Source organism: Oxyura jamaicensis, chromosome 5 (genome assembly GCF_011077185.1).
Source record: "Oxyura jamaicensis isolate SHBP4307 breed ruddy duck chromosome 5, BPBGC_Ojam_1.0, whole genome shotgun sequence".
NCBI classification, from domain to species: Eukaryota; Metazoa; Chordata; class Aves; order Anseriformes; family Anatidae; genus Oxyura; species Oxyura jamaicensis.
This window is the reverse complement of record NC_048897.1, coordinates 29,145,420-29,165,075: the sequence shown is the minus strand read 5'-3', so window position 1 is coordinate 29,165,075 and position 19,656 is coordinate 29,145,420. Positions and strand designations below refer to the sequence as shown.

Sequence of the window (19,656 nt, the reverse complement as noted above, 5' to 3'; positions counted from 1 at the left end):
GCGGACAGGGGAAGGACCGGGGGGCGGGGGAGGTGGTGACCGGGACGAACCGGGAGGGGGGTACCGAAATCACCGTGTGTGTGTGTGTCCCCTGCTCACCTCACGTCGCCGCTGTGCGGCCCGGACAGGCGGCGGCAGCGCAGGGTGTAGAGCAGCGAGGGGCGGCCGCGCACCGAGCACAGCGGCACCAGCACCGCCGCCCCCGCCGCCGCCGCCGCCGCCGCCGCTCCGCCGCCCCCCGCCGCCGCCAGCAGCTCCCGGCAACGCCGCTCGGTGCCGCCGCTCAGGTACCCGCGGCGCGGGGGGACGCGGCCCCAGCCCGGCCCCGCCATGGCGCTGCCGGGGGAAGGGGAGGGGAAAGGAGGCGAGGGGAGGGCGACCGGCGCCGGTCCGCCCCCCCCCCCCCCCCCCCCCCGGGGGGCCCGGGAGCGCCGCGCCGCGGGAGGAGCGCGAGCGGGGAGGGAGCGCGGGGCGTGCAGCGCTCCTGCTGGGTGTGCGGCACGGTCACGGGGCGGGCAGCGGGCGCGGGGGGGCGTTCAGAACTTTCTGCTGGGTGCGTAACCCGGTCACGGGGCGAGCAGGGCTCCTGCCGGCCGTGCGAGGCCGCCTGCTCCGCGTGCAATCCCGTCACGGGGCGCGCAGTGCTCCCAGCGGGCGTGCAACTGCATGCAACGCGGTCACGGGGGCTTGCGCTGCTCCCAGCGGGTGTGCAACCCCGCCCCAGGGTCTGCCACGCTCCTGCCAAGTGTGGCATGTCCGCAGGAGGCGTGCGACCCTCGTGCTAGGCATGCACCGTTCCCACCGGCTCTGCAGCCCCACCGCTGGGCGTGCGACCCTGCCGGCAGGTGCGCAAGCCGGGCACTAGGTGTGTTCCCCCGGGGGGGCCCTGCCGCCACCCCGGGCCGTCGCTTCCCCCCTGCCCCAGAGGTTGGCACGGCCGCTGGTTAAGACACGAACACAGACACTGAGCAGGGTCATGTTTCGGGGCGCCATTAGCTTGGGGTGGAATTTCCGCTGCTGAAACAAAGCGGGGACACGGCTCCGGCGGCTGGGTCGGGAAGGGGGCTGGGGATGGGCTGGGATGGGCTCGGGCAGTGCAGGTGCTCCTGCAGGAAGCCCCCGGCCCCCCAACAGACACTCTCACACGGCCACCTTTGTCTCTCAGGATTAAATGATTTTTAAAAAAAACTGTATAGAAATCACAACTCTCTCATAATTCTTTGCCTCCAGAGCTCGGCCTCAGCTTCGCGGTTCCACTCTTGGCTTCAGCGGAACCTCCTCTCCTCCCACACATATCGCTTCCCTGCGGGCACCTTGCGGAAAAACAGGCTGTTCCCTCGGCTCATGTTGCCCTGGAAGGGGACACGGGTTAGTACGGGGTGAGGCCGGGCTGTCCCCAGCCCCACCGCGGCCCCAGAGAACCGCAGGGCTCCCCTCGAGCCTGCAGCTGTGGCCAGGCAGCGCGGCAGCCCCAGCCCCTCACCTCCTTGTGCAGCTGGCTCCAGCAGTCCAGCCAGGAGGAGTAGGTGGGCGCGTAGGGGAGGAGGCCCCCGGCCAGCCTGGCGAAGGGAGGAGAGCACCACGGGGTTATTTCCACCCAGGGCTGAGCAGGCGAGGTAAAACCCATCCCTCCGCCGGGCTGAGCCCCTGCGCAGTCCCCCTCGGGGCTGGGCTCAGGCGTGCCCGGCTCTCTCCGAGCCCCCCAGAGGTAGCAAGGGATCGAACCCACGGCCACGAGGGGTTTGAAGCCCTCCTTTACCACTCGGAGCTTTGGAAAGACAGCTCTGGGGACTGATCCCGCATGGATGGCTCTCGCTAACCTCTCCGGGCACGCACGCACCCTCGGGGGGAGCGCGGGAGGCGAGGGAGGTGGCGGCAGCACGCTCACCCGCAGTTATTGACGGCCATCAGGTTGGAGACCAGCACGAAGGGGTACGTCAGCATGCTGGCGAAGAACTGCAGGGGAGGCCGGGGCTGGTCAGCAGCTCCGGCCCCCCCAGGGACGCTCCCGGGTGACGGCGTCACGCACGTGGGCGTGCGAACACACGCGCGGGGGCTGTACTTACTCCGGTGACTGCCTGCGAGTAGCTCTTCATCTCCGCCATGGAGACCTGAGGAGGAGGAAGGCAGCTTCAGCCCCGACGCGGAGCAGGGAGCCGCGCGTCCCCTGGGGCTGCGTGCCCGCCCCCAGCCCCGCTGCCCCCGCGCAGCGCACAGCCCGTACCCCGTTCTCCAGCGCGTACGTGTTGATGAGGTAGGCCAGCATGTTGCAGAGCCAGAGCGACAGGATGTCCCCGAGGAGCCGGGGGATGAGGCCGCTGAAGAGAAGAGGGAAGAGGCGGCGGGTTTACAACAGGAGGCGGCAGCCCTTCGCCCAACGGCCGGGTGACGCCGGGCAGCTCCGTGCCCTGGGAGCACAGAGGCTTGGAAAAAACGGCCTGTGTTGGCTGGAAGAACACACGGCCGGGAGGAAAGGGCTGCGGTGACTCAGAGCGCCCCGAGCTGCCGGCCGTGGGAGGAGGATTGCGGTTTTAATGTCCCCAGGCACGGGGCAGCAACACAGGGCTGGTGTCAGGGACCTGTCCGGGAAGGAGGGCACAACGGGCACCGCACACCAAAGTTAGGGCTGAGTACCAGTGGGTGAGGAAATGGGAGGACGGACACAGTGAGAAGCAAGACCCGAGCACCGAGTCAGTTGTGGGTTTTGGGGAGAGATCCCGCTGCCCCCCACAAATTCAACATCAGGAGCACTCACGCGAAGAATCCCAGGATGCCTTCTTCTCGGTAAATCGTGGTGAAGGCGCTTAGTGTCCCGCTGGGCCGGGGGGGGAAGAGGAGAGAGCAGCAGTCACGCCACGCAGGGACACGGCACCCCACGGCAGCCCCCGCGCCCCGTACCTGTACTTGGTCTCCCTGCCGATGAACTGCACCATGCATCGCAGGGTGATCACTGCGGGCAGAGCCAGGCGACGCAGGGTCAGCGGGGAACAAAGGGACGCTGCAGGGCGGTGGGGACACCACGGCACCCGGCACCCGGGCTGTCCGTGGGGAGGAGCAGCAGCTAGAGGCAGCCGTGCGGGGGTACCTACCGTGGAATGGGTGGGTGATGAGGGTCGCGGCGGAACGAGCAACCATCTCTCGGGAGGTCTGGAGGAGAAAGGGGCTGTCAGCGAGGGGTGGAAGGGCAGGAGGGAACCGCCCAGCCCAGCACCCTCCTCTTCCTGCGCTCCTCACCTCCTTGAGGACCTGCTCCAGCGAGGACACGGGCTCCTTCTTGCTGGCTCCTGGCTGCAGACGGGCAGAGGCGTCAGGCAGGGCACAGCCCCCTGAAACTCACCCCGTCCTCCCCAGGCACAGCCACGCAGCCCCCCAGCACCAGCCCCCCAGCTCGCACAGCAGCCTGCTTCTCCTCTCACACCTCGCTGGGGCAGCACCAAGAGCCAGCTCCGTGCCGGGCTGCACGGCCTTGCAGGGCACGGCCTTGCCTGGCAGGAGCAGCTGCTGGGGACAGAAAGGGAGGAGGGGAGGGAGGGATTCGCCACCAGATCCGCCTCCAACGTACCTCAGCCTGCTCGGCGTCCTGGTACCGCTGCGGAGAGAAGGACACACGGTCAGCGGGCACCCACGGGCAGCCGCAGCCCTGCCGGGACCGGTGCACGGGGCACGGTACCTGCAGCACTTTGCTGTGCACCACGGTGCCGATGGCGCTGGAGCAGAGCCGGGGGGTGAGGCCTTTGAAGAGTCCCGCTCTCCCGTCGACCTTCACGATGTGCTTGGCTGGGGGAGACGCGGGTCAGGCCGCGCCGGGCCCCCCCGGGGAACGCCCGCGGCACCGGGCACGGGGCTCCCGGGGACGCTCACTCACCGTAGGCGAAGAGTCCCGGCAGCTGGTAGACCTGGCGGCCGAAGATGTTCCGGCCCAGCGTGGGCGGCAGCGGCTCGTAGCCCACCTGCGGGGAGAGGCGCGGCCCGTCCCCGCCGTCCCGGGCAGCCCGCGGGGCCCGGGCCCGGCACCGAGACCCCCCGGCACCGGCACCGCCGCCTCGCCCCGGCCCCGGCAGCGCCGCCCCTTACCTGCACCAGCACCTTCACGTACATGAGGGGCTGCGACAGCACCGTCAGCCCCGAGCCCAGCAGCACCTGCGAGGCCGCGTCCGCCATGCTGCTGCTGCCGCCCCGGCGCCACGGCCCAGAAGGACACGGCCGCCGCTTCCGCTTCCGCCCCCGGTACTTCCGCCGCGCCCGCCGCCCGCTTCCGCCCGGGTCGCCGTGGCAACGCGGCCTGCGCCACCGGCGGGGCCTCCGAGGCCTGAGGCGGCGCCGTGGCGACGGGCCCCGAGGTGCCACCGGGCGGCGGCCCCCGGGGCCTGCAGGGGAAGGGGGAGCCCGGCAGGCACCGGGGGACGCGGCCCCGTTAACGCCGGGCGCAGGCGTAGCAGCGGGGGCTGGCGGGGCCCGGCCGCCCCCCGCGCCCAGCGGCGGCGGCCCCCGGTGCGGGCAGCGCCACGGCCGTGCCCCGTGAGGAACCGGTGGCGGTGGTGGCAGCAGTGGCGGTGGTGGCACGGGCAGGGCCTGCGGCCCTCGTGCCCCCCTGCAGCCGGGCGTCCCCCGCAGCGGCACGGCCGCGGGACCCCCTTCCCGCTGCGGTGGGGACGGGCTGGCGGGGGATGGCTCCACGCGGCTGCTCGGGCTCCTCCGGCACCCCACGGCCTCCCCTGGGGGTGTTGGGGACCCGTGGTTGTCCCCAGGGCCTGAGGGACCGTGGTGGCACCTGGGGGAGCGCAAAGCAGGGGCTCGGTGCAGCCCCAGGCGCTGCCACCCGAGGTGGGAGCAGTGTGAGGACGCAGCCCCGGGGCAGGGGAGGGTGAACCACGCTCACTGGGACACCGGCGTGGCTCTGGCGGACGGCGTTTGGCCCGCGCAGGGCGTTCCTCGCTCTGCGGCTCCGCAGCCGCTTCCTCCTCCTCGGCTCCAGCTGCCCTGGATGGCGCAGGGGTACCAGCACGTCCTCCCGGGCACCTTGTCCCTCCCGTCCCCGGGGGCTCCCGGGCCGTGCCGGGGATCCCTCAGACACGGAGCTGTCGGAGCCGCTGGTGCTGCCCAAGGGAGGGGACAGCTGAAGCCACCACCGGCCCTGCCGGCCCCAGGGGCAGCGTCACCGGGACGTACCTGGACTCGAGGTCTGAGGTGGGGACATCGCTCCAGCTCCTGCCGGAGCCCAGCCGCTGCCGCAGCAGCGCGTCCACCTCTGCCAGGCAACGCTGGAACTGCGGGACAGAGGCAGCGTTACTGCCGCCACCACCAACGGGAGGGGCCGCCGGCCACGGGCGCCCACCCACCTTGGCAGGGTCGGGGTCGCAGAAGTCCAGCAGGGTGTCGCAGAGGTGGTAGCCCAGCGATTTGAGGTCCTCCACGGTGAAGTGCGAGTTTCTCCCACCTGCAGGGGACACGGGACAAGAAAACGAGCAGCGGCTTCCCGAGCCAGGCCCCAGAGCCCGTCTGTGGGGCTGCTGCAATCCCATTCCCCGGCACGACCCCGTCCCCGGTGCCTCCGTGCGGCCCCTCACCCAGCGTGGAGCCGCCGAAGGCCGCCTCCATGGTGTAGCTGTTGGTGACGCCCATCCGCCACATGGCGACCCTGCCCGTCCCCTCCTTGCTCTTCTGCACCTTGAACTTGCAGCTGGGGAAGGAGAACTGGGGCCGACGCCAGGGTCAGCGCGGCAGGGGGGACGCGTCCCCAGCCCCCCGGGGACATCACCAAAGGGAGGTGCGGATGGCAGAGCCCACCTTGTCGGGCGCGTTCTTGCTCAGCATCAGGGGGAAGACGCGCTCCCGCAGCCGCGGTGCTGCAGCGGCCCGGCCGCCGTCGCAGCCGTACATGAAGACGTTGTTCTTGCGGCTGTGCCCGTGGAAGTCGCAGTACAGCACCACCTCCCGCTCCGCCAGCAGCCTGCGGGCTCCCGTCAGGATACGGCCGCTGGCACCAGCCCGCCGGCTCCCCGCGCGCCGGCCTCACCTCTCCACCATGGCCCGCAGGTGCCAGACGGCGGGGAAGGAGCCCCGGCACCCCGTCCCGTAGGCTCTGTTGGGGTCACGGCCGGCCAGGGAGCAGCGGGAGTTGCCCACCACCACCCCGTCGGGGTTGAGCATGGGCACCACCTTGAAGACAAAGAGCCGGCGCAGGAGCCGGGCGTCGGGGGCGGCGCTGAGGACGAAGTCGAGGAAGCCCCGCATGGCCCAGGAGCCGCCGCTCTCGCCGGGGTGCGCGCGGGCGCTCAGCACCACCGCCCACTTGCCCGCGCCGCCGGCCGGGCCGGTGATGGTCAGCAGGTAGACGGTGTTGCCGGCCAGGCTGCGGCACAGCGCCCGCACCGCGCAGTACCGCGAGCGCACCGGGTCGCCCAGCACCGCCCGCAGGTACCGCTGCAGGTCCGAGTAGGTGTAGGGGTAGGAGTGGGCCAAGTAGCAGGTGTCGCCGTCGTGGGGGAAGCGCATGCTCCAGGAGAGGCAGAAGGAGGCCGGCTCCTCCCCGCCACCCCCCCCGGTAGTAGCGGACTTCGGCCCCGACGCGGCGCCAGCCGATGCCACGGCTCCGGGCATCCTGCTGCGAGTAGAGCAGCGGCCGCATGCCCTCGCCGTAGAGGCTCTTGGGCTTCGCCAGGTTGGCGATGGTGAAGCGGTAGACGGCGTCTCTCCGGGTGTTTTGCACGCGGAAATAAAACCACTGGGTGTGCTTGGCGGTGTACAAGTCCGGCCGCAGCGTCAGCACGTACTCGTAGGGGCCCCTGCCGGGGGGAAGGGCCTCACTCCGGCACCCGGCCCTGCCCCGTGTCCCTCTGGTTGCCCTTGCCCCGTCCCTGCTCTTACACCTTGACGGCTTTCTGGAGGTTGCCGCTCTCAAAGCGCGACTCGAACAGCAGCGTGGTGTCCTGGGGGCCCTCCAGGGCCACAGCCGGTGAGGAGAGGGGGCCCGGAGCCCCCCCGGCCCGGGCTCGGGTGAAGGAGGAGCCTGGGGGCACTGGGGGACAGCGGGGTTCAGCACCTGAGGGGATGGCGTGGGGACAGGGAGGGTGCGAGCGGCACCCATGGGTGCTACCTGGGCTGAGGTGGTAGACGACGGTGCCCTGCTCCTCCCTGCTGCCCGCCGGCGCCTGCTCGTGGCTCAAGGGCTGGCAGAAGGGCTCGGGCTCAGGGGGAACCCACTCTGGGGGGGGACAGATGCGCCACGCTGTCACCGCAGGGGTTGGACACGGGGCTGAGGGCTGGAGAGGCCGGAGCGCTGCCTCACCGATGTGCTCGATGGCCTCCTTGATGACTTCGCACTCGATGGGCCACCGGGGAGCGGGCAGGGGTCCTCGCTCCAAGGGGAGGGCAAAGAGAGCCCGCGGCTCCCTGGAGAGCCCACAGCCCCGCGAGCGGGCCGGCTCCAGCGCCCTGGGGGCTGCAGGAGGGGCTGGGGGGCTCCCGGCCCCACGGCACGGCACTGGCGGAGCGCGGGGAGCAGGGGCTGGAAAGGTTGGGGACAACGCTCCTGGTATCACCCCCCAAACCACCCGCCACCCTCAGGCAGGGACAAGGACCCCAGCAGGGGTGAGGCAGCCCCACAGCCCGGCGCCGGGGGGCTTCACTCACGGCTCGGCTCCTTCCCCACGCGCTGCCGGCAGCCGGGGCCGGCGCTGCCCAGGCCGAGCGCCTCGGCGTGGTGGCACTCGGAGTGTCCTCGTGGGGACACGGGGCTCTGCTTCCCACCCCTCTTCTGGCCTGGGGGAAGAGCGTTGCTGGAGCCCAAACGGGGGTTCCTGCACCCCAGGGGGGGGGGACAGCCCCGGGCTCACCTCGGAAGTAGCCGTAGTAGCGCAGGTGGCAGCGCATGAAGCTGTCATAGGGCTCGGGGACCACCTGGGCAGGGCAGCGCCGTCAGGCTCTGCTGGGGGCTCCCCCCACCCCCAGTGGCTGCAGCCACCAGCCCTCCTCTCCCGAACCCCGGCCCCCGACCTGCGCAGTGGGGTACCCCGAGGGCTCCATGGCCGCGAGCCGTGCCCGAGCCTCCTCCTGGCCCTGGCAGTGCAACCAACGGGGCCTGCGACGCGGTCGCTGAGCGACCGGTGGCAGGGGGGAGGGACGGGGCGTTCCCGGAGCGGAGCTGGGAAAGGAGCCAGAGGGATTTTGTTATCCCTGGCAGACACCCAGGGCAGTGGGGCCATGGCAAGGTTTCCCCCGTCCCCAAAGTGGGGGTGATGCTCTGGCCCCAGCCCGCAATGACACCCCGAAGCCATGCCACCCTCCTGCCGTGGGGCAGGGCCAGCCCCCCTTCAAGCAGACAGCACGTCCCAAACTGCTACAATTTATTGGACAACGATTTGAGTCGTAAAGGGCTCTAAACTGTACAACTGTAAAAAAAGAAAACCAAAACAGCGTCACGCGCACGCGCCTCATGTGCTCGATGCGGTTTTCCTCCGCTTCAGCCGCGCTCGCCAGTCCTCTGGCAGCGCCTCGAAGTTGGCGTTCCTCTCCGCCATGCCACTGCGGGGACAAAGAGGGGGGTCAGCGCGCGGGTGGTGCACGGGGTCGCTCCCCAGCGCCCCGTCCCCCCATACTCCCAGCCAGAGACCCCAAATCCCGCTCCCTTTACGGGGGGGCAAATAAACGCCTCTCCACGTGAGCAGCCAAGCAGCTCACCACAATGAAGTGCTGCCGGCTCTGGGACAGCCTCCTGGGCCGTACCTGAGCAGCTGCTGCTGCTTCCACTCCTCGATGCGCCTCTGCGCCGTCGTCTCCCGGTCCTCCTCGCTGGAGCTGGAGTTCTCCTCCTCGTCCAGCTCCCGCTGGATGCTCTGCCACTTCTTCACCAAAGACGGCATTTTCGTCTTGCCCTTCTTGCCCTGTGTAGAAAATTTAACGGTCCGTGGTGAGGGTGGGCAAGAAGGGAGAGGGCTCAGGCAAGCCGGCGAGGGAAGGGCGAAGGAACATCCTCCTACCTTGTCCTTCCGCCCCTTCCTCGGCTTCTCGGGCTTCTCAGGCGGCGGCGGCGCCTTGGGGGTGGGAGGTGGGGGCGTCTGGGGCGGCGGGGGGGGCGGCGGCTGCTCGGGAGCGCTGGTGGCAGGCAGGGATCCGCGCGCCGGGGCCAGCGGCACGGCGGGGGCAGCGGCGAGGCTGGCTGGCACGGCGCACTCGGAGTAGCTCATGACGGAAGGCGCCGCGGGCGCCGTCACGCCCAAGTAGCCGGGCTGCATGGCCAGGCCGGCGGGCTGGGGGCCGGCGTGGCCCGGCGCGAGGCGGAGGTTGGCGCGGCCTTGGATCTCGCTCTGCAGCCGCTGGCGTGGCCTCAGGGAGGCGAGGGGCACGGCCGAAGGCTGGTACTTGCTGGCGGCCATGAGGGGCTGGCTGTAGATGACGGGGCAGCTGCCGATGGTGGCTGTTCGCTGCATCAGCCCCGGGCTCATCTCGGCGGCTTTCCGCTTCTGAGGCTTGGCGGAGAGCAGCGGGGCAGGGCTGGGTTCAGCGGCTCCCTGCAACGGAGAGCGACGAGGTGAGAGCCCAGACAGGAGGGACAGGACCCAACGGGGCCGGGACTCGCCCCTCGCTCCCCTTTCACCACCACCCTCGGCCCTCAAGTGCTCGGGGACCAAACACCAACACGGCACGCGTGCCTGCGCCGCCGCTCACCTGGCTGCTGCTGACAGCCGGGCGCAGGAGAGGCTTCAGGGGAGCGTCTTCTTCTGTTCCTGGGGCAGGCGGCTCCTCGCCCCCCTCGTCTTCCATCTCCACTTCCTGGATCTCGCCGTCTTCTCCAGGCGGCGGCGGGGGTGGTGGCGGCGGCGGTGGGGGCGAATCTGGTGGAGGCGGAGGCGGCGGAGGCATTTCCAAAGGCAAGGGAGGTTGGAGGACCGGGACAGAGGACTGAAGCAGAGTCCAAAATGGAGTGAGCGGCATGAGAGACGTAGCAGGAACTTGGCCTGAGAAGGATTCTTTACAAAGGGAGCCTGAAGAATACATATTGACACAGGCTTGAAAACCCACGCTACTGACCGCGCTGCCGCTCCTGCTGCCAGCACGGGCGCGTGCTGCCTCCGTCCAAGGCCCTGCCGCAGAACGGGGAGGCGGAGGCCAGGCTGCGAGCTCGACCCCGCAGCACCCCGCCTTCCCCGGCTCCGCTGGGACGGCTACAACCGACGGGGACGGCTCAGACGCAGGAGCAGTGCCTGCCCCGGCTCCGCTAACCACGAGCGAGGCGCCCGGCGAGGGAGGTGGTAGCCTCCCGCCTGCGCGGCAGGACCCACGCCGCGTGTCTGCGTGGACGGGAACCTGCTCCTGGGGAGCACAATCCCAGCACCCCCCCCCCTTCTCCTCCTGCCCCCGTGCTGTACCTGCGGAGCGCTCGGCGGCATCTCCGGCGCGCTCTCCTTTCTCTTTTGGAGGTGGTTTAGGAGGACCGTCGGCTTTTCTGTCGGAGGTCTGCTGTCCTTCGTCTTCGTCCTCCCCGTCGGGGAACTCCCATTGCGACTCTCCTGAGTGCTCGTTAACATAGAAATAGCGTCTATGCTCCCTAAATCACAAGAAAGAAAACGAGTCTTTACTTTCCCTCCCCGTGTAGCGACACTCCGAGGCGGGCCTGCCCACGACAGCAGTGTGCTCTCGCAGGGAAGACCCTCTGCAGCTGGGCTGCCACTCCCAAACGCAACAAACAACTTTGAGGACAGAGGCAGGAGAGGCCCGAGCCGGCTCGCTCAAAGCTACTCGCACCGCTGGCTGCGTGAGCACCGCTGAGCCCCCCGCTCCGGGGAGGGGAGGGCTGAGAAAGCAGGCCAGCGTGCAGCAGAGCGAGGTCGGGCTAGCACCGGGACTTTCAGCCACTGCCTTGGCTCAAAGTCGCCCTCCAAGAAGGGGCACCGGGGAACAGCCCAGTGAGAGAAGCGGCTGCCCCCCTAGCCCACGGTGCGTGGAGGTCGCTTTTATGATACTCTTGGTGTCAAACATACAGTGAATGCTAGAGAGAGGGAGCGGATCTGGGAGCTGAAAAACAAAAGAGCAAAGATTTCAAATAAAGGAAAATTAATCAAGAAAGCCAAATAGAAAAAGAAATGTTTGGGTCTGACCTGCTGGCAGGAGACAGAAATCTTGTTCTTCATTCCGTCGATGAGTTGAAGTTTGTCCTTTGTCAGAGCTGTTGGTCAGAAGAGGTGATCCAGAGATCCTGCAAAGTTCACAGAGCTCTCGCATGCGCGACCCCCCAGGCCCGCCCTCCGCAGCGCTTTACACTCGCGAGAGTGAACACCAGCTCTGTCCAATCAGGGAATCGGCTCCGTCTCAAAGCACTGAGCTCTCGCTTTGCATTCTCCAATTTGGCGGCTGGCCCCAACTCTGTAAGTGCCGGAAGATGCTGTGCCTGCCCGGCACCGCTAACGGAGTCTCCGAGAGGGACGGCGCCACGTCGTTTCAGGTGGTGATGGTCACAAATCATGTCTGAGATGTCAAAGATGAAAGGTGAGAAAGGTAGGAGAGCGCGTACCTGTCCCAGTGGCAGGACCAGCCTTTAGGGGTGGCGTTTATTTCGTATTGTTTTAGCTGTTCGGCTGCGTCTTGAAGTTTGCGTTTGAGGTAGTTTCCATTGAGAGCACCTTCTCGCCAGTCTGCAATGCGGGTCTAGAGGGCAAGAACCGGGGGAAGCCGTTGAGGGGGGCTGCAAGCGGCCCTCGGGACAGGACTCGAGGTCCAGGAGGCTCCCTTACGGCACGGGACTCGGGGGGCCAGGAGGAAGAGACCGCCTCCGCGCAAAGCCATGCTCGCCCCCCGCGGAGGAAGGGCCCTGCGGCGCAGGAGGCGGGCGGGCGGGCGCGTGGCACCGCCACGAGCTTCACGCAGCACCGGCCCTCGGCGCTCGAGCGGCGGACAGTATGTGATCCGCTTCGGGACGGAAGGCCGGAGCGAGGGGCGAAGGCTTGGTTACCTCTGTCTGCAACAGCAACATGTGGAAGTTGGAGATAGATTGTCTGTTGATGCCCAGGAACTCCAATTTACTAGTCAGAGTGTTTGCCAGCTCTCCGATCTGAAACTGCCAGGGAGAAAGGGGAAGAGTCAAGAGCCGCGCTCGGGCGGCGTCACAAGGCTGCTGCGCCCGCTGCAGCCCCGCGGCTCGAGGACGTCCCGGGGACTCTCCGCGGTCCTTCGGCACGGCTGGGTGTGGAAGTCCCCCTGGAACCGGTGCTGGCCGCCCCCTCCTTCGAGCCCGCTCCCTCCCGCGCCCCCCGGGATGGGATCTGTGCGGGGTGGCCCCTCTCGGCGAGCCCCTTTCTACATCGCGGCCCCCAGCTCCAAACCAGCCAACGGCTCCGTGCGCTCCGGCTTTGGAGTCACGGCAGAGCTACTGCCGGGGCACAAAACGCTCAGTCAAAATATTTCAACTGCTTCCCAAAGGAAATGGGCCGGGACGTATCCTCAGCCTTTGTACATCGCCACTTCCCATGGAACTAGCTGGAAGTCGGAGAGGTGCCCGCTCTGCATTTACTCAGGAGCTGAGGCAGGGCCCCCGTTAAGATCCAGACCAGCCCGCAGCGACCGGGGGCTCAACCCCAGCACCCCGCAGGAGTGGGAACTCCGCGATGGGCGCAGCACTGGGACGTGACCGAGGGAAGGGGCTGAGAGCAAGTAACGAGCCAGGAAGCAACCGAGGGCAGCACAGATGCCTCCGAGGGACATTGCGATTGATTGCTTCAAGGACGGCTCTGAGACAATTTTTGTTTTCCATCATTCTTTGGCAGAGGCTTTGGAAGGTCCCCAAAGCCAACAACGTGGCGCCTGTCCCCAGGGACAGGGCCGGGCCGGGCCGACGAGCCGTGCTAGAGGAGCCCGAGGCAGGGAAATGAATTCCCACACCGACATCCCTGCGGGGAAGCCAGGAAGGTCCTGCAGCGGAAGGCGGCTCCGCAGCGGAGGATCTCCTACGAACCAGAGGCTGGCAGAAGAGAGGTGGCCCCGAACCGACGAAGCGAGCGGTACAAATTACCCGAGGAGACGGCATTCCTCCAACAGCGCTAGAGGGCTCCTGCACGTGAAACCACCACGCTACGGCATACAGTCCGTCACACAGAGCACCTCCAGCACCAGAAGAAAAGGTGACAGCAAATGTGACGGTCTGAAAGGCTTTCGGCAGCCGGCTGGGACACAGCAGCCAGCGCGCGTGATCCTCGCTGCAGGCTTTGTCTTTTTGCTTTTGTTTTGAAATGAATTAAAAAACCACAAAAGCCTCATGGAAACGCTGCACTAGAGGCGGCTCGCTGGTTCTGTGCAGAGAACATCACATCTCAAAACTCATTAAGAGTTGTTTTGGTTAACAGGGCAGAGGCTAAATCTGTCGCCAGGACGGTAAAGCCCTTTCGCACTGTGAAAGTGATTAAATGAGGGGAAATAAGGACTCAGCGCCAGGTTTCTCTGCGGAAGGTTTCCACTGGGGTTGTGCCACGAGCTGGCAATTCCCCATCCATAAAGGACATCCATAAAGAAATGGCATCCGTAAAGGACGCGGCAAACGGAGGCAACAAAGTTTGCAAACGCAACGAAATCTCTGGGGAGTCAAATTTAACGCCGCAGATCTCACAGTAGTGAGCGGCTGGGGAGTGAAGGGGACAGGCGGGGACGGACAAAGATCTCCCCTGGCACTCTGTAACCAGCACCCAGCACCTGCAGCTCTGCGTGCAACTGGTGCGGCTCAGGAAGGAGCTCTGGGAATTGTTCAGCCGCAGTCAGAAAAGCAAACTGAGCCCCTGGAGAGGAAATAGCAGCACGATGGTGCAGAAGCGCCCGGGGCTTCCCCAGGTTGCACCTAACAGCCAATTGCTGCTTCGTAAAGTAACGCCGGGAACAGGGCAGAACCTGAACACCGGCAGCCTCCGGACACAGAGGTTATGGACGAGGAGTCTTCGGCCTGGATGCAGGACGGTAACGGCGTTAGTATCAACAAGTCAAGACAAAAGTGTTTGCTCTCTCTCGTGACAAGACCCAGGGGCCATTCTTTGTGCCCCCACCCCCCCTTTTTTTTTTACTTTAAGAGGCTCTCTCAAGCCTTTGCTGCTGGCTCCTGCTGGAGACAGGATACGGGGCTACAGAGATGCTGGCCCAATCCTGCACAGCCGCCCTTTCATGGGGCGAGCTGTTCCTGCAGCCCAGGATCTGAGGCATCAAACTGCCCCCACCTTCCCCAGAAAGGGCCAAAGCCCCAGCACTGACTGCCCGGGGGGGCAAGGCACCCGACAGCCCCACGGCACAGCCAGCACCGCTCCCGGCCTGGGTGAGCGCCCTGCCGCTGTCCCCGCCACGTGCCAGAACGCGGTCTCACGCACGCACACCTGCATTACCTTTAGGTCCTGCTCCTCCTCTTCTATTTTTGGTGCCCCTTGTGCTTTGGCTTTCTCCTGGGGCTCCTCAGACTCTGCCTCTTTGTCTGAATGCACATCGGGTGCTTCCGTGCCCGCGGCTGCAGGAGAAGAAACGAGAGGTGAACCTCGCGTCCTGCCGCCACCGCGGCGCTGCCCGGGCTCCACGCGCCGCTGCCGGAGCCAAAGCTCGCTGCTGGGAAAAAAAAAGCCTGAAACCAAAAGCAGAGAGGGCTGCAGACCCTCTGCGTCGGACAGCCATGGATCTTCCAGAAGAGCAGGAATCGGAGAATTACAGCTGCTAGGACACAAGGACAGGAAGAGCAACAGAGAGCCGGCAGCAGAGGTTGAAGGAAGCGCAGAGTCAGCCGCCGGGTGGGCAATCACGAAACTCCTGCGGCTTCAGAATCCGTCAGCTAGAGGTGCCGCGAATTAAGCGGATCGAGGCAATTGTTAGAGACTAGAATGCTCCCAAAAAGCTGCTTTTGGACCATAACGTCCTGTGTGGGCAACATCACAGGATGGCAGCAACTCAGTAACTGCCCGAGTGCTGGGGGAGCCTTGCTGGGGACTCCAGCCAAAAGCCCTCGGGTTAAAGCAGCGCGCTCCTGGCGCTCGGTCCCCTCGCTACCCCACGGCACAGGGTGCAGGCCCGCATTACGCAGGTCGCTTCGGAGTAACGGCTTCACATTTCCTTGGGATGCCAAGTGGGAAAACAGCACGGCTGCATGACAGCCGGTCCCAGGCACGTTTTGTTCACAAGCCCACAAAGTACGGGGAAAAGACCCATGGAAAAACCACTCCCCAGGAGCCACCCGGACACACACCGTCACCGATGTCGTGCAAGCTCCGCAGCATGACTCCTGATCACACCTCTGCATGAAGCACGCACATGCCAGGGTCGCAGCGGCCCCTAACCGGGCTCACGCCGCCTCCCGCTGCAGCGGGACGCAGCCTGCTACGGGCACAGGGCACTTCCACGCCCAATTTTCCCTGGAAATAGCTGACGGCTCTCATTTGGCAAGTTTTGCGTTCAAGAGGGGCTGCGCTGCTCCGTTACGAGGCAGGCAGGTGCTGGCCCGATGCTGCACTCCCAAGAGGGGTCGGCAGCCAGGCACGCGTTGTTTGTTCTCCCGAAGTGTTCTGGGGAGAGCCGGGGAGCCTCCAGCCACCACAGCCAGCGCAGCACGCGCTGCAGCGGCCACGATCGTGCCATTTCCCCGAGGCAATAAATCTACGTGGTGCTCTGCAACGTCCACTCAGCGGAGGTCTCTGAAAGGCCTCTCGCCGCTGCACGGGAAGCAAAGAAGCCGGTAACCCCATCGCAGCTCTCCTGAAACAGCCTGGTAGGAACGAGGGGGTCTCGCAGCGAGGTCCTGCCTTAGGTTTGTACGCAGCGGTGCGGAGCCGGGCGGCTCTCAGGGGACACCTCAGCTGCTTGAAACATGGTGGCTGTTCCCCAGCGATACACAGAGCTTACAGAGGAGGAGGTAACAGCTCCCGACGCAGCAGTTAGGGTTCATAGCGGCGGGAGGAAAGCAGAAGGCAGCAGGGCCTGAAGCCACCGCTCCCCATGCTTTGCTTTCTCTTTTCCAGTAACGCGCTCGTTATCAGCGCTCCGATAAGTATTTTAGCTACAAAATAAAGGATTTGGCAGAGCACCACGTTGTCCCTGTGCCCGCAGGACTCTCACCCCGCGGCCGGGCCCTCCTGCCCCGCGCACGTACCTCGCCTCCCAGCTTCGCTACGCACCGCGCGGGGCTTCGTGGGCTCCGGGCGAGCCGCATCTTCGTGGGAAGAGGCCCCGGCAGGAGAGGGCTGCGGCCTTTCCAAACACCCGCGCCTCCCTCCGAAGGGAGCCTTTCGAATTACCTGCTTCTCCCGCCTCCGGGCTCTCCCGGCCCGTTTTGCTGGAGCCTCGACTAGTGGATTCGGGGCTGGCAGCTCCCACAAACAGTTTCCATTTCCCTCGCTTGGAGGCCAGCCTGCGGGTCGCATCCTGCGAGGCCGACTGGCTGCCGTCAGAGAGCGGGCTGGAGCCTGAAACGCTGCCGTCTCCTTCCTCCAAGGCACGCAGCTCTGCCTGTGGAGACACGAGCCGGTGAGCTGCGCTGCCGGGGCCTGAACCCCCCCAGAAGGACGGCCACGGGTACGAGTTGTGAGCGAAAGGGAAACGGCTGCTCTAATCAGGATGTGGCCTTAACGGCAGCGAACACGGAGCTCTGGGACTGCCAGGGGAGCAGCTGCACGCAGCCACAGCCGATCAGCTCCCAGCTCTGCAAGGAGCCCGACCGGGAGCAGCGCGGGATGTGCCGGGTCCCCTCCCAAAGGGCTGGGGGAGGAACGCAAGCGTCTGCTGCTCCTGGTTCTTTTCTAGCCGCTATTCGGCTGCACCCGCGGCCCTATTCACGTGACAAAGAACTTCCCGTACCTTCTTTCTCTCCAGCACCATCTCCAGTTCGAGCGTGTCTTGCTCCTCCTCTTCCTCCCCGCTCTCCCCCGACTGCACCACGCTGCACAGCTCCTCCTGCAGCGTGTCCTCCAGGGGGTCCTTGCCAGCTTCGGGCTCTTCAGGAGCGGCAGCAGCCGCCGCCTCCTCCACTTTCGCCTCCTCTTCCGGGGGCGGCTCGACTTCCTCTTTGCAGATCACCTTTCTCCGCCAGCGCTCCTCTTCCTCCTTCACCACATCTGGCAGGAGCGGCGCCAGGAGGGCCGCGGCCACCCCTTTCTTCTCCTCCTCGCTGTTGGAGAGCGCCTGCACGCCTTCGTTCACCTCCTGCGGGGACCGAGAGCCACGTCAGCCTGCGGGCAGTGGCTCCGCGCGCCCCTGGCCCGAGCCCCCGGTGCTCGGCTCGCCCCACTCACCTTCTTCACCGGCTTGACCAGGCCGGCCCCGCGGCCGCCCGCTGCGGCCCCTTTCTCCTGCGGGTACAGCTCCGCAGACGCCGCGAAGCTCCCGTTGGCACCCGCTGCTGCAGCGCTGAGGAGGAAGAGGAGCAGTGAGGGGCCGGCGTGGGGACGCAGCCCCGCTCCTGCCGCGCAGCCGAGCTCGCTCTCACCTGTGCTGGTAGTGCTGCAGGCCCTGAACCTGCGCCGCCAGGTACTGCGGCAGCTCCCAGGTCACCTCGTTGCTCTGCGTGTTCCAGTAGTAGTAGCAGCCCGTGTTCTCGTCCCACACCTCCTGCCAGTCGCCCATCTCCAGTTCTCCCACTGTTGGGGGGGGCGAGGACGAGTCGGTCAATCGCAGGACCCCCACCGCATCCCCAGGCTCTCGTCACCCCCCCCCTCGTTTCCTCCACCTCCCCGGGTTCCCCGTGCGGGCACGGCCCCGGCGGTGAGCGCTCACCTCCCGCCAGCGAGCACTGGGTGTCATACTGCCACTCGGGGGCCGGCGCCGCGTCCGTGCCGTTGGCGTTGGCGGTGCCGGCAGGCTGCCCGGCGCTCGGCTCCTTCGGCTCGGGGCGGGGAGGCGTGGGGGGCGGCGCGGCGGCGGGCTCGGCGGGCTGCGGGGGGGCCGTGATGGCGTCGATCTCCTTTAAAAACAAGGTGGCGAGGCGAGTCAAAGCCCCGGGCGAGGGAGAGAGGAGCAGGAGCATCCAGGAGCCGCCCTCTCCCCGCCGCGGCTCCCTCTCGGGGGGGTGTGGGAAGCCCCCGGCGCCCCCCGCTCACCGCCAGGAAGTTTGCCAGCGTGCTGTCGATGTCGGCCGAGTTGTTTCCGTTCGCGTCCCCGGAGCGCGCCGACTTCTCGGTGGCTTCGCCCTCCTCATCGTCGCTGTCTGCGTAGGCGCCGAGCAGGCACAGGCCGCCTGGCCGGGGAGAGGAGACCCTCAGCGGGGAGGGGACGGGGACCCCGCGACCTCCCGGGATGGCTGCCGGGAGGGGGGGGAGGAGGCAGCCAGGAGAAACGAGGAGCAAAGAGCGACCCTCGATGGTGGGGGGCATCGTGTCCCACCCGCAAAGCGAGGGAGCATCGACCCACCCCCAAAAATTGAAGGAAGGGGGAAAAAACGTCTTACAAAAAAAAGGAAACAAAAAATGTGTACGCACATGCCCCCCAAAAAAACAAATACACGCCAAAATAACGGGTGGGAAAACAGCGTCCGCCACCCCAAGGTGCTGAGGGGGATCAGCCACGCATCGCTTGGGGGGGCACCCCAAAAAGCAGTAAAGGGGGTCGGGGGCAATAACCCTGCTCCCCTCCGAAAAAAAGGCAGCTGGGGGGTGAGAGAAACGCTGCACCGCCCCAGATAAAAGGGGCTTAAAGGGGGAGATTACGCTCCCTACGTTAAAAAAAAAAGCACGTAAACAATGGAAAATAAAGTTTAAAAATAATTTATGCAAAAAATGATTTATGCAACCACACCTCGCATAAAGAAAAAGGGGGAGGTAAAAATATAACCAGTGAAAAAAGAATTAGTAGAAGAAGTCGATTCGTACAACCACCCCGTTGCATAGAGAAAAAAGGGGGGTTAAAAAATACATACTTCATGCAAAAATAATGAGCTAAAAAATTAAGTTATACCACCACCCTAATAAATAAAAAAGAGCGGGTTAAAAATATGAAAACAAACAATGGAAAACGATTGTTGCCCAGAGTTAACGTATGCAACCGCCCTGCTGTACGAGGAAAATGGGGGGGCACCGTCGGGAGGACAAAAGGTGGCGGCGTGTCCCCGGGGGGCGGCAGGGCGGGTTTTTGGGGTGTCCCCCCCCTTACCTGTGGGCTTGACGGCGGCGGGCGCGGGGGGCGGCGGGTTGGGGGCGCTGCGGGGCGGCTCCGGCCCCGCCTCGGGCTCGTCTGCGGGGGGAAGGAGCACAAAGGGGGGTCACGGACAGAGCCCCGGGGGAGCCGCGCGGGGCCGGAACGGCCCGGAACGGCCCGGCCCGCAGCCCCACGCACAAAGGCGTCGCCCCTCTCTGCCTAGGGGGGGTAAGGGGGGGGTTTACCCGGCTCCGAGCCCGACTCCGCGCCCTCGGGGGGCTGCGGCGCCGGCCCCGCGTCCTCCCGTCGGGGGGCGGGCGGGGAGAGCTGCAGGATGGGCCGGCGGCACGGCGCGCTGCGGGACTTCTTGCCCATGGCGGCGGCGAGCGACGGAGGGAGGGGAAGGGAAGGGAAGGAGGAGGAGGAGGAGGAGGAAGAGGAGGAGGAGGAGGAGGCGGCGTGCTGCGTCACCGCGTCGGGGGGGCTGCGGGGACACGCCCGGACGGGGCGGTCCTGCGGCGGGTACGGCCCTAGGGGCATGGCCCTATGCGGGTACGGCCCTACGGGGGTAGTCTAGCCCTCCGC

The 19,656-nt window shown here is 66.5% G+C and overlaps 4 protein-coding genes across 6 annotated transcripts; all 4 read right to left on the bottom strand.

Moving 5' to 3' along the window:
• Nucleotides 1-90: 90 nt before the first annotated feature.
• On the bottom strand, nt 91-392 carry LOC118167376 (nucleoside diphosphate-linked moiety X motif 8-like). Its single transcript, XM_035326705.1, has one exon. It carries the CDS (start codon nt 330-332, stop codon nt 96-98), a length of 237 nt encoding a protein of 78 aa, XP_035182596.1. The 5' UTR covers nt 333-392; the 3' UTR covers nt 91-95.
• A 582-nt stretch (nt 393-974) lies between these two features.
• On the bottom strand, nt 975-16,252 carry MTCH2 (mitochondrial carrier 2). Of its 3 annotated transcripts, none has more exons than XM_035326675.1 (14): nt 16,242-16,252; nt 4,075-4,168; nt 3,866-3,950; nt 3,671-3,777; nt 3,563-3,589; nt 3,235-3,288; nt 3,090-3,147; nt 2,899-2,950; nt 2,756-2,815; nt 2,225-2,318; nt 2,067-2,111; nt 1,889-1,956; nt 1,484-1,559; nt 975-1,352 (listed from the first exon to the last, which is right to left on the bottom strand). In XM_035326675.1, exons 2-14 carry the CDS (start codon nt 4,159-4,161, stop codon nt 1,266-1,268), a joined length of 900 nt encoding a protein of 299 aa, XP_035182566.1. In that variant the 5' UTR covers nt 4,162-4,168; nt 16,242-16,252; the 3' UTR covers nt 975-1,265. The 3 variants fall into 3 exon arrangements, with proteins under 3 accessions (XP_035182566.1, XP_035182565.1, XP_035182567.1); XM_035326674.1 differs by lacking the exon at nt 16,242-16,252 and adding an exon at nt 10,032-10,326 and having other exon boundaries at nt 4,075-4,178; XM_035326676.1 differs by lacking the exon at nt 16,242-16,252 and adding an exon at nt 7,125-7,147.
• Nucleotides 4,188-8,251, bottom strand: AGBL2 (ATP/GTP binding protein like 2). Its single transcript, XM_035326629.1, is given in 14 exon segments — nt 4,188-4,771; nt 4,880-5,096; nt 5,170-5,267; nt 5,340-5,437; nt 5,568-5,694; nt 5,788-5,950; nt 6,017-6,535; nt 6,537-6,785; nt 6,868-7,018; nt 7,097-7,204; nt 7,289-7,498; nt 7,633-7,761; nt 7,836-7,899; nt 7,996-8,251. Coding segments are annotated over 14 exon segments (2,520 nt in total). The 5' UTR covers nt 8,026-8,251; the 3' UTR covers nt 4,188-4,414.
• Nucleotides 8,329-19,492, bottom strand: FNBP4 (formin binding protein 4). The gene is made up of 16 exons (XM_035326620.1): nt 19,317-19,492; nt 19,087-19,167; nt 18,039-18,175; nt 17,716-17,902; nt 17,429-17,579; nt 17,235-17,349; nt 16,801-17,145; nt 16,242-16,452; nt 14,352-14,470; nt 11,948-12,052; nt 11,510-11,643; nt 10,368-10,546; nt 9,667-9,983; nt 8,979-9,509; nt 8,725-8,882; nt 8,329-8,523 (listed from the first exon to the last, which is right to left on the bottom strand). Exons 1-16 carry the CDS (start codon nt 19,444-19,446, stop codon nt 8,433-8,435), a joined length of 2,991 nt encoding a protein of 996 aa, XP_035182511.1. The 5' UTR covers nt 19,447-19,492; the 3' UTR covers nt 8,329-8,432.
• Nucleotides 19,493-19,656: the final 164 nt, after the last annotated feature.